The sequence below is a fragment of the Balaenoptera acutorostrata genome, chromosome 3, assembly GCF_949987535.1.
Source record: "Balaenoptera acutorostrata chromosome 3, mBalAcu1.1, whole genome shotgun sequence".
NCBI classification, from domain to species: domain Eukaryota; kingdom Metazoa; phylum Chordata; class Mammalia; order Artiodactyla; family Balaenopteridae; genus Balaenoptera; species Balaenoptera acutorostrata.
In genome coordinates, this window is record NC_080066.1 from 101,703,806 (window position 1) to 101,717,361 (window position 13,556).

Genomic DNA, 13,556 nt, shown 5'->3' on the forward strand with positions numbered 1-13,556 from the left:
GTCAGGATGGTTTCAGCTGGTAAAACAGCAGAACATTTTCTGACATTAGAAAAAAAAGACATTTGTATTCTGAAAGCATGTCATGTCACAAGGTTGTAATTCTTTTAAAAACAAAAATGTTTTTAAAAATAGTACATTAATGCTCGTGAATAACACAAGATAGTGATTTTAAAAATATTTTATTGCTCTATGCGTCATTGACATTTTAATGTCAAAGTTAATACATGTACAGTGAAAAAAAGTCACAAAAATTGTCCCTTTAATTAGTTTGTTTTGTATCTTCCCCACCCATTTTCTGTGCATTCTAAAGATAGATATATATATATATCTCTTTGTGTGTATACAGGTACACATACATGTATGTGTTTATGCATATGAAAGAAGTTCTAGATGTTTAGTATGTGAAGAAAATAAGGAAAGTAGGTCAATAACTGTGATAAAACTGCCTTTCTAGTTTTTCTATTCAAGTTTTTTCAAAATCTAATCATTTGGTACAGATTTTTAAAAATTAACACTTTAAAAATATTTTTGCAGGTCGGATTTTTAAAATGTGTCTCTCATTTAAGCTACATTTTTTCATTTTCTCATATTTATAGAGCTTACTGTAAGGGTAAGGCCTGCCCTTTTTGAAATATATGTGAGGTCTGTGCTCTGAACCATAGTTGGTCCAATCCTGATGAATGAGACAAATAACCTTGTTTAAATAACTAAATAACTGCCAATTTTAAGATATAGTACCATAGAACACCCTAAGTAAGAAAGTTTTAACATGTTTTCTCTGTTATGTCTAGAACCTGTCACTATGGACAAAGTTCATTACTGTGAAAGATTTATTGAACTTATGATTGATCTAGAGGTAAGAAGTGTATAGTGACTTTTCTGTTACATTATCATTAAGGAGGCTAAGATTAAGCCTATGACTATATATGAAATATTTCTTTATCACCTCAAACTGGCCTTAGTTTGTTTGTACCTATTTCAAAATGTCTTATAGAGAAGAAAGTCAAAAGTGATTGACCCTTGAAGTTTTCAGATGACTGTCAAATGGCTGCATTTGTATAAAAAACATTATTTAGTATAGTTATTAAACATGAGTCCGGCAATGGCAATTTATTTTGTGTCACAGTTAATACCCCTATGTAGAGTTTTAAAAAGGGCTGAAGTTATAGATTTATGGCCATCTCTTTAATAATCTCACTTTTCTAAATGTGCCAATATTATTGATGAAGAAAGATACAGCTGCTTGCTATAGTCAATTTTTAAAATTAAGATTTTTAAAAAAGATTTCATGCTACTAGGTGCAAGATTTGGATACAAAGTTCAGATGCAGAGTTTGTATAGTTCAGATTGAATTCATTTCCTTTCCTTTCCTCTCCTTCTTTAATGCAGGAAATTGAAAGAAAATCCTTTCTGTTCATTCCTTATCAGGAGAGCTAGGGTGGTTTCTAGACATGAGGATTAGAGTATTGGACTATCAGTCATTCATGAGATCCTCATTGAGATTCCAGCTCTGCCAGTAACTGTAATCTCTGAGGATCTCAGTAACCTCCCCTTTAACATGAGGGTATTTGACTAGATTAGTGGTTTCCCAACTGTGATTGTCATAGTTTCTCAGTATTGTCTTTCTGACTGTCATAGGATGATATGGGAAGAGGAAACTGAGAAAGGAATCTCCATTTAGGGTTTTCCACTCCCTTTTCCCCATTTTTAAACCTGCACACAATACATATTGGGATTTCATATAGGATTTTGTTTGAAAACTAGTGGCCAGGATATCTGAGATTTCTTCCAGTGCTGGAGTGTATTTAGAAACATTACCACTGAATTTATTTACAGCATGGACCAGACCCTTTGCTTTGTGCAGAGTGTCTTTTGGGGGGCTGAGCGTACTTTGTATGTGACTAACACTTATGCGCTGTGTATCAGTAGACTTCACCTGTAGCTGGGAGAGCATGCAGACTTATTGCTGTGGTGATTATTTTCTCTAGGCCCTACTCCCCACAAGACGCTGGTTTAATACCATCCTGGATGACTCCCACCTTTTGGTTCACTGTTACCTTTCCAATCTTGTTCGTAGAGAAGAGGATGGCCATCTTTTTTCCCAGGTGAGCGCTGGTGGATCTGAACATACTTATTGTTTTCATTTCTGAGTCAATCTTTGCTTTCTTTGCCATGCACCTGGGAGTACTGGGGCTTGGTGCAACGTATATTTTGCTAAATATTGAATTGAATGATGTAAATTCCTAATGAGTCATTTTAAAGTAAAACCAAGTCTTAATATACAAAATGGATGCCTTCTTGTATAGGTGGCCTATACTAATTTTATATATAACCTTTTTTTCTTTTCTGAATATTAATTTTATTAATGTAAACAGTAAAACAAGCATTATTAAATTTGAGGGGAATAGGTAATTCAAATAAATGTTTTGTTAATCATATGTGATTTTATTATTGGACTAAATTATGTGTGATGTAGTCCCACATACTCATATATATTTTGATTCTATGTCAGCAACCACTGTGGACTATAATAGATGATAAGCATTAATTTCAAGTGAACTATGCCCTAATATCATGGCTCTCTTTGCATAAGACGATGGTGACAGAGGCAGTTGATAGTGTGGAAGTACATATACACTTAGACTGCTGCCTTGAGTTGGAAGGCAAGTGAACTTTGTTTACTGCCTTGGGTAGGAAGACACACTATTAAGGTTTCCCATTTCCTGTAATGTCATCCAGAAGAAAAGTCTTCTAACAAACTTCTAACACTCGCCTTTCAGTGAGATCACAGCTGGAGATAAAATTTTCGTGTGTGTATTTGCACACTGTCCTAAGAATTCTTTTATCTTGTATCTGTGAGCATTCCTTTTTTTTCCTATTCTTTTATTAAATTTTACCCAGTGATTTGTTGCATATATTAAAATACATTAAAATCCTAATATGTGGGGGGTGAGGGATAAATTGGGAGATTGGGATTGACATATAGACACTACTATATATAAAATAGATAACTAATAAGAACCTACTATATAGCACAGAGAACTCTACTCAATACTCTGTAATGACCTGTATGGAAAAAGAATCTAAAAAGAGTGAGTATATGTATATGTATAACTGATTCACTTTGCTGTACAGCAGAAACTAGCACAACATTGTAAATCAACTATACACCAATAAAAATTAATTTAAAAAATCCTAGTATCTGATCTGCCATAGATTAGAATTAAGAATAATAAAAATTTGGAGCAAATGGAGCCCCAAATTCTGTTGATTCTGTTGATACTGCCAGCACAGGGGGAAAGCAGGCCTTCTTAAAGCACCAGGAACTAAGCCAGAGAAAACTTGATGGCCATGGAGACCGAAGAGAGGAATGAATAACTTAGCTTTTCCCACCTTGCTGTTTTTTCTAATAGAAGCATAGAGAAGAGTATCTCTAATTGTGAATTGCAAAACCCTTGTCAGAAAATTTTAAGTGGCATAAGACCTCAGGAATTCCCTCTAATGGTATAGTTCTATGTAGATAGATTTTTGTTTTTCCATTAAAATGATTGACTTCCTTTGATTAGTTCCTTAATGTCTCTTTAGTATTGGGATTGCAGTTGAAGTTCTTTCCTGTAGAAGTAGACCATGTGTATGAAATAGACTTAACAGTTTGTTCACAAGGCATATACTTTATGCTCACATAAATAAAACACGTTTGTATATGTGCTGAAATGTTTGTTGCAATGTTTACATTCCAAAGCTTTTCAGTACCTCTAAGAAGGTATGTGGACTTGTTTATTATTTTTAATACTGTCTATTTTTGCTTTCTTGTTCTCATGTTTACACAGTTTATTAATTTAAATGTATCCTTTCAGCTTTTGGACATGCTTAAGTTCTATACTGGTTTTGAGATTAATGATCAGACTGGAAATGCTCTGACAGAGAATGAGATGACTACGATTCACTATGATAGAATTACTTCTCTACAGGTAATTGAAATGCATTATAGCCTTTGCGTCTGCTGCATGAAGTTGAGTCATAAATAATTTAGGTTTTATATAGTACAAATAGGAAAGATACTAATTTAATAGTGTGTTCATCTTGAATTTTTAAAATATTGCTAATTCTGATGGATTCATGAAAAAGAATGCTTTCTTTTATAGTTCTCAATCTTGAGAATCAGTATATTGATATTTGACACTCAAAAAATATTAGTTACTGGGCCAGTTTAGTGTGTTTAAGTATCAGTTTTATTTTATGAAAGAGTATTTCAACTTGACAAAGTATGTGTAAGTGCTTTGTACATTTTAAAGATAAACACATGTAATGGGACTGAAATTTACAAATGCAGCTCAGATATGCCCCAAAAGTACCTTTGTTTCTATTACTGAGCTCATTTTGCTCTTGAACTCAGTTTTGTCTGGTGGCAGCTTTTATTTCTCAATTTAAAGTAATTCAGTTCTTTACATTTTAAAGAGTCTTTTTTTGGGTAAAGACACAGCCAAACTTAAGTTCAAATTGTCTTTCATAATCAGCTCAGACATCTTTTCCTGCTTTTCTCAGAACATTAGTGTTTTTGTCCTTCTGCCTCTGCCCTTGAAGTGACCACAGCGGGTGTGGTGTGTGGCTGTTTTCACGGCCACCAGCAAGGCACAGTGACTGCTGCCTCGGAGCTGGGTTGTCAGCCTACTGACAAGGCCCCAGCCCTTGTTCTTGATGGTGCTGGAGTCCTCCTGGGAGCGGACTCGCCTTCGTTTCCCAGCTCAGGCAGCTCACTTTCAGGCTTGGTTTCAGGGTCATTTTGCCATTGCCTGTAGTTGTTTCATGGCAGGCTCATCGATAACCTTGGCAACCTTCTGTGTCATCCAGTACAGAGCACATGAAAACTTGTGGATCTCCCCTGTGCCACATGAGCATTGTGGAGGACTAAGAATGTTATTTCACACACACTTAATCAAGTCAGCATAATGCTGCTCTTTCTGTTTTCTTGCAGCTTACCCCACGTTGGTTGGAGGTGTTACCCTCCGAGGTTCTCTGTTTCCAGAGTTCCAGAGTAAAGCAGGGCACAAGCATACTATGCTGTAGGCCTCTCCCTTGAGATACCTCTTCATTGGGAGTTGCCCTTGAGACTTTCTTATAGTTTTGTTAGGCCAGTTCTTGATCATAAAGTGTTTTGTTTTGTCCTTTCTCTTCTCCTGTCAGTGAAGCTGGCCTTCCTGGCTATTTTCTTGTATATTCAAAATACAGTTTTAGAAATCAAAAACTGAACATTGATTCTTTGTACTCTCCGGCTAGAACAATTCTGGGTTTTTTCCCCATTGTATCTAATGCTTTTGAATAAGGCAGAGGTCACATATGAGAAGCATATAAGAAAGAGAATTGCATTAATTAAAAAAAATTTTTTTTCCATTATGCAGTATATAAGTTGTAATTTATTATATTAATATGTAGGCATTAATTAATTAATTCTGTTATTTTCTAGAGAGCTGCTTTTGCACATTTCCCTGAACTCTATGATTTTGCCCTCTCAAATGTTGCAGAAGTAGATACTCGGGAATCCTTGATCAAGTTTTTTGGACCTCTTAGGTAAGGCAATATGAAAGGACAACTGAATTTTAATTTTCTTTTTTGGTTTTAGTTATTTTTGCACTACTTTAGGTGATGTTACTTGTTGCACTACTGTTTATTGACAACTAGAACTAGTGCTTCTCTCTAACATTTGTTATCTTTGAGTCACTTAAATATAATTATACATCTTCTCTTTATTTTGGTAAAATTTTTATTTTTCATAACTTATAGAATTTTCCTAGATCTTAAATTTTTTTAGAGTAGAATATAAGCTGGTATCCCATTAGTCGTCAACAACATACAACAGAAACTAGTAAATGTTCATCCTATGTGATATTAGAGGTTAGGCATAAGAAAATTTTTGCGTGTTTAAAATTTATTAAATTGTAATGTTCTCTGGCATCTCTGTGAGTATACTTTTTTGAAAATAACAATAATAGCATACATTTATTTACTTTGTGATAGGTACTCTACTAGTATGTAAATAATTTACTCCTCAAAATATTCATGTGAGAGGAGTAGGTACCATTTTACATATAAGGTAGCCGAGGCACAGAAGAGTTGAGTACTTTACCTAAGTCACACAGCAAGTAAGTGGCAAAGATAGGATTTTTTTTTTATATATAAATTTATTTATTTATTTATTTTATCTTTGGCTTCGTTGGGTCTTCGTTGCTGCACACAGGCTTTCTCTAGTTGCGGCGAGTGAGGGCTACTCTTCATTGCAGTGCACAGGCTTCCCATTGTGGTGGCTTCTCGTCGTGGAGCACGGGCTCTAGGCGCACGGGCTTCAGTAGTTGTGCCACACGGGCTCAGTAGTTGTGGCTCATGGGCTCTAGGGCTCAGGCTCAGTAGTTGTGGTGCCCGGACTTAGTTACTCCGCGGCATGTGGGATCTTCCCGGACCAGGGCTGGAACCCATGTCCCCTGCATTGGCAGGCAGGTTCTTAAGCACTGCGCCAACAGGGAAGCCCCAAAGATAGGATTTGAACCTAGGTAGTCTGAGTTCTGAGCCCTAATTATTTTTTTTTGAGGTATAATTGACATAAAACATTATATTAGTTTCAGGTGTATAACACAATGATTTAATATTTGTGTTTATTGTGAAATTGATCACCACAAGTCTAGGTAGCATTTATTTCCATATATTTAGAACTTTTTTGGTTTTGTGGTGAGAACGTGTAAGATCTACTTTCTTTGCAACTTGCAAATATGCAATACACTATTACTAATTATAGTCACCATGCTGTACAATTACATACCCATGACTTATTTATTTTATTACTGGAAGTTTGTACATTTTGATCTCCTTTACCATTTCACCCACCTTTGCCTTGGGCAACCACCAATCTGTTCCCTGTTTCTGTAAGCTTGGTTTTTTTTTGGGGGGGGGGTTTGTTTTAAAATTCCACATATAAGTGACTTATTAAATTCCACATATAAGGCACCCATACAGTATTTGTCTTTCTCTTTCTGACTTATTTCACTTAGCATAATGGCCTTAGGGTCCATCCATGTTGTTGCAAATGGCAAGATATCATTCTTTCTTATTCTGAGCCCTAACTTTTGACTACTGTGCTCTGTTATCTCCTCATTTTCCTTAACTCTGGGGAGAATTTATGTGTAGTTAATTGGCTGTTTAAACTGAAACAAACAGATTGGTTTGGTCATTCATTTTCATATGAGGATATATAATAACTTATAACACACAGGTCTACTTCCTTCTTTTAAATAACAGCATTGAGTTCTGTTGAACAGGTCTGCCATACTATTTTTTAATCACTCGCCTGTTGACAGATCTTTAATTTTTAAATTTTTGACTATAACAAACAATTAGGCAATGAACATTCTTCTTACTTCTATTTTAAGAATTTTAGTACTGATTCCCAGAAGCAGAATGGCTGATTCAAAGGGGTTATGTATTTAAATTTTGTTACATATTGCTAAATTATCTTCCCAAAAAATGCCAATTATACACTTACATCAGTAGCGTATGAGGATTTATTTCTCTCCCTTCCAACACTAGGTAAATTCGTTTTTCATTTTTGCCAATCCAAGGACAAAAAACATCTCATTGTTTTACTTGCATTCTGTGATTATATGTTACTTTCTGGTTGTCATCCTTTGCCATTTTGTATTCCATTGTTTGTCATTTTATTGATTTTTTAAAATAAGGAACCTTTATTCTGGATATTAATATTTTGTCTAGTTCTGTTGCAATTATTTTGTCTCAGTTTCTCCCTTTTAAACTTTGTTTATGGTATATTTTGTTATTACAGATGTTTTAAATTTTTAATCACATCTTTCAATCATCTTTTTTTTTTTTTTTTTTTTTAATTTTATTTATTTATTTATTTATTTATTTATTTTTGGCTGTGCTGGGTCTTCGGTTCGTGCGAGGGCTTTCTCTAGTTGCGGCAAGTGGGGGCCACTCTTCATCGCGGTGCGGGGACCGCTCTTCATCGCGGTGCGCGGGCCTTTCACTATCGCGGCCCCTCCCGTTGCGGGGCACAGGCTCCAGACGCGCAGGCTCAGCAGCTGTGGCTCACGGGCCCAGCTGCTCCGTGGCATGTGGGATCTTCCCAGACCAGGGCTCGAACCCGTGTCTCCTGCATTAGCAGGCAGATTCTCAACCACTGCGCCACCAGGGAAGCCCTCAATCTTCTTTTTAATAACAATAACAAATGTTTTATTTAGAAGGCCTTCTTCACCAAAAGATTACAAAAATATTATATTTTTAAAGCACTTTTGTAGATTTTTTTCTTACATTTAATTTAATAGCTGTGTAGTCTGTCCAGGGAATTTATTTTTGTCCATAGAGCTCCTTTATACTCTTACAAATCATTGAGGATCACAGAGAACTTTTTTAATGTGGATTATAGCCATTATATTTACTACATTAGAAATTAAAAGTAGAGGAATTTTAAATATTTAATTTATTTTAAAAATCAAGTAAAATCCATTGTATATTTCATACATATTGTTAATGAAAAATATATGCTCCAAAATGAAAATAGATACATAGTGAGAAGAGTAGCATTGTTTTACAGTTTTGCAAATCTTTTTAATGTCTGGCTTGATGAAAGACAGTTGGATTTGCAGATCTACTGTTGGTTTCAGTTTGTTGTAAGATGTTATTTTGCCTGAAGTAAATGAAGAAAATCCACTCTTACACAGAGGGAAGTTTATTTTAAAAGCTTTTTCAAGTAATTAGGAATATTATTCTTTGATACATATCAAAACTTGACAGTTGGTAGGTTTCTTGAAAGTTAGTTTCATTGTGGTATCTGAAACCATGTTAAGGCAGTCTGTGCAATTAAAGTGAATTGATTTTAAAAATGGAGAGGTACACCTTGTTCATGGATGAGAGGACTCAGTTAAGGTGTGAATTCTGCCCAAATTGATCTATAGATATAATTCAGTTCCAGTCAGAGTCCCAGCAGGATATTTTATAGAAACTGACGAGCTTATTCTAAAACTCATACGGAAAGGCAAAGGAACTAGAATAGTCAAAACCATTTTGAAAAAGAACAAAGTTGGAGGATTTCCACTGCCTAATTTCAAGACTTACTATAAAGTTAAAGTCATCAAGACATTGTGGTATTGAAAACAGGGTAGACATTATAGATCACTGGAACAGGGTCGAATTCAGAAATAGACCACACATATACATATGGTTAGTTGGGTTTTGACTAAGGTGCCAAGGCAACTCAGTGGAAAAGAGATAATTTCAGCAGTGGTACTGGAACAATTGGACAGCCATATGCAAAGTATGAAACTTGACCCATTCCTCACATCTTATACAAAAATTGACTCAAAATGAATCATAGACCTAAATATCAAAATGAAAACTTAGGAAATATAGGAGAAAATCTTTGTGATTGTGCTTTGTGCAAAGATTTCTGTAGACACCAGGGCACAGTCTTTAAAGGAAACAACTGATAAATTGGACTTCATCAAAATTAAAAATTTCTATTTGAAAGACATTGTTAAGAGAATGAAAGACAAGCCCCAAACTGGGAGAAAATATTGGCTAAATACATACCTGATGATGGACTGGTATCTGGAAGTCTCAGAACTCAATTATAAGAAAACAACTTAATAAAAAAATGGCTATAGATTTGAACAGATACTTCACCGAAGAAGATATATAGATTTCAATAAGCCTGTAGAAAGATGCCTAACATCATTAGTCATTAGGAAAAGCAAATTTAAATCATAATGAGATATCATTATGTACCTATTAGAATTGTTTATAAAAACAACAGTATATTAACTCTTGACCGGGATGTGAAGCAACTGGAATTCTCCTACATTGCTGATGAGAATTCAAAATGGTAGTGCCACTTTGGAAAAATTTGATAGTTCCTTGCACAAACATACACTTACTGTGTGATCTAGTGTTCTCACAGACATACCCAAGAGAAATGAAAACTTACAGTCACAGAAAAATCTGTACAGAAATATATATAGTGGCTTTATTTATAGTTGTCAAAAACTGGAATATATAAATATGCTTCAGCTGGTGAGTAAATAAACACCTTGTGAAATATCCATATAATGGAATATTACTCAGCAATAAAAAGGAACCAACTACAGATACACACAACAGTGTGGGTGAATCTCAAATGTATTATGCTGAGTGAAAGCAGCCAGCGTCTAAAGGCTACATAATGTATGATTCCGTTTATTTAACCTTCTGGAAAAAGCAAATTTATAGAGATTGAAGACACATTCATGGTTACCAGGGACAGGGATGGAGAGTTTGAGGGGCTTTGGGGGGTGATGAAACTGTATTTGAGTGGTTGAAAGCTGTCAGGTAAGTAGTGGAAAATGCAAGCTTTTCAGAATTTCAGTTTTTCACTCTGAAATTCAAATTTTATCTTTGGCAACATATACTGTCAGTTATTTTCCTTAAGGTTAGGTTTATTTTGTTCAGATTTTTTGCTATTATTCAAGTCTGAATAACTGTAGTTTGTCAGTCGTTCTGACAAACGTTCTTTTTCCACAAGTAAAAATTGTGTGCAAAATGTGTACTTCCCACTCTGTCACACAGATGTTTTAAAAAACAGATACTCAAGTCCAAATTTAATAACCTTAATAATTTTTTACTGTTTCATCAAGGACATTTTTAAACAAAACTGGCGGGGTTTTTTTGTTTGTTTTAATAACTGTGTGTCACAGTGAGGAATGCTGTGACCACTTATTGTACTGGTTGGTGCCACTGCCTTGATCCACGCCACCAGTTTTACCCATTATCGCACTGTCACTGTATATGTAAAGACAGTGAGAAAAAAACTTAATAATGTCTTGGTATTAATATGAAAAAGTATTGTCCTTGTAGCTTCCCTGAAACAATCTCGGGGACCATGAGAGGTTTGCAGAAGACACTTTGAGAATTCTGTATTAGGGGTTTAACTCTTTGCTGATTTCATATATTTGTTGCTTGTGTCATAGGATTATATTTTCTACGTAAAAATTTTTAAGCCATCTGTAAAATTATGTTTCAAAAATGCATTAAGTTGTAATAAAATATTCTGATCTGAATATTCTTTATTCTGCAGTTCAAATACACTCCACCAGGTGGCATCATACCTCTGCTTGTTACCAACTCTTCCTAAAGGTGAAGACACAACTTCTGATAAAGAATTTCTTCTAGAATTGTTGGTAAATATTAATGTTCTTTGAATTTTGCATGTGGTTTTCCCTACTTTTTTGAATCATTCTTAAAGATGTAGGTTGGTACAGATTTTTTTGGGGGCTAAAAAATTGGTAGGTAATGCCTACTTGCTTGGGAACTATATCATCTTTTGATTTTGTCAGATTTCTTTTTCATCTCTTAGATTTCTTTTTTCAAGTCTCTTACCTCTTAAAACTGCTTTATAGCATGGATTTGTTCCATGCAAATATTTACGAGCAACATCTGTGTCAGGCACTGGATTCAAGCACTGGGGATACAGAGATGGCCGACACTGTTCCTGCCTTTAAGAGATCACAGTTATACCTACACACACACACACACACACACACACACACACAGATAATACGTATATATTCGTATTTATTTATCTGTTTATTTTTAAGTTATTATTTAAATATAGTACCTTGAATATTAAGCCATACCTTTATCACTAGCGAGCTCAGGAATGTTTAAAAATAGAAAAAGTTATTACCGACTTAGTGGTTTAAGAATTCTAAGGGGTTTCTCAATCATTTTGGGAAATGAGTATTAGTTTGAGCGTCAACTCTTAAACTAATACTTTTTTGTGTGAGGTTTTATTTTTTTTAGTACAGTTTCAGGTTCATAGCAAAACTGAGGGGAAGGGATAAACTTTATTTTTTAAACTTCCGTGAGATATTTCATAAAGTGGATGAGTATTTAACCATACGTCACTATGAATATCTAGGTTGTTTGCATGCTCACTAGTACAAATAATGATGCAGTCCTAATACATGCCTCTTTGTGCCCATATGTGGACATTTAGGAGAGGTACCCAGAAGTGAAATTATTTGATGTGCTTATTTAAAAGATAAAAGATGCAGCCAAACTGTCCTCCAAAAGCTGTATGTTCCCATCAACAGTGTATTAAAGTATGTCTCCTTAAGCTTTTATCGGCATTGGACGCTATGAGTCGCCTCAGTTTTGCCAGGCTCATGGGTTAACAAAAAAAACTTGTTTTAATTTTTTGTTTGCTGACTGCTATAAGGTTGAGTTGTCTTTTATATGTTTCAGACATTTTTTATACCTATACAAATATACACCGCATGGATTTGTAAATACATTTTTTTACACATATGGAACAATAACGGGCACATGTTTTTGTAACATATTTCAAGCTAATACTTCTAATACAGGGTATAAAATACAGTTCCTTACTGTAGAGAGGAAGATAATATGCTTATTTTGGGGTAGTAACAGGAAACTATTTGTAGCAGGTGTTTTAAGCCTGGTGACAGGTGTTTAAGTGCCATTTGGAGAGAAATCCTTGGGAAGGGTTTTAAATTAACTCAAGTATAGAAAATACTTTTTTATCGATATATTTACTTGCATGAAATGTATGTCTTGGGTCACTGTCTTTCCCTTCCTTCTTACAAATCACTTTTTGTTGACTCTGACTACAAGTGCTTTCTAAAAATTCCTTGTCCTGTTTTCTGATAATGTAAAATCTTCTCTGGTAAGTCAGGTTTCGGAGATTAATAATAAATCCTTACTATAGAAAGAAATGAGGACTTTTCCAGGAACCTTTCTAATGGAAAATAGGTTTGAGTATAAAGTTGATCCTATCTATGCTTTTTAGGGTCTTATAGCTAAGATTTCATCCTTAAAATTTAAATAGTTATGTGAAAAGAAAGCAGTTTTAAAAATTTATAATGCTACAGCATTATCTTTCATTTCCTCCCCCTCTTAAAGGATTTTTTCAGGCTTTGGATTCTTCTAATATCCAACCAAATATGATTAAAAAATTCAACTATGCATATTGTTTAGATGATATCACACTGTCTTCTTTCCTAAAACAATGCTATCTCTACTGAAAAGAATGTGACACATTTTTCAAATATATCATTATTTTAGCATCTCTTAATTAAGTAACAAACTTATTTCTGTATATGAGATAGATCACTGTAGTATTAACAATGGAAGGGTACATAGAGAACATCAAGTACCACTCTCTCGTTTTACAAAGAAGACTGAGGCCAAGTTATTAATAAACTTATCCAGATTATTTAGCTAGTTAGTATAAGAATGAAAACTGTAACCTAGGACTTAGGGCTCCCATTTTTTTTCTTACATTGGTGAATGCTGTGTTGCTGTGGGTTTTAAGGTCTTGGCATGTGCCAGACACTTTGACATTATTTTACAATATTCCACTTCATTTTCATAAGAAACCTAAGAAGGGAGTGGCATTTTAATCTGCTTTACTGAAAAGGAAACTAAAATCAGGGAGGTTGAAGTAACTTGCCCAGCTTTCACATAGCCCATAAGTAGAGGTGCTGGGAGTTGAACTC

General features: G+C 34.6%; 1 protein-coding gene across 5 annotated transcripts in view; it reads left to right on the top strand.

Moving 5' to 3' along the window:
• Positions 1-13,556, top strand: part of AQR (aquarius intron-binding spliceosomal factor) — a 111,712-nt gene that overhangs the window by 26,018 nt on the left and 72,138 nt on the right. For all 5 annotated transcript variants that reach the window (XR_009007499.1, XR_009007500.1, XM_007180442.2 and 2 more), the window contains exons 10-14: positions 792-856; positions 1,989-2,105; positions 3,858-3,971; positions 5,465-5,568; positions 11,114-11,216. Coding sequence is in view for 3 of the 5 variants with exons in the window: in XM_007180442.2 (XP_007180504.1) it covers positions 792-856; positions 1,989-2,105; positions 3,858-3,971; positions 5,465-5,568; positions 11,114-11,216 (503 nt within the window). In the remaining 2 variants the exon portion in view is untranslated. The remainder of the gene's footprint in view (positions 1-791; positions 857-1,988; positions 2,106-3,857; positions 3,972-5,464; positions 5,569-11,113; positions 11,217-13,556) is intronic.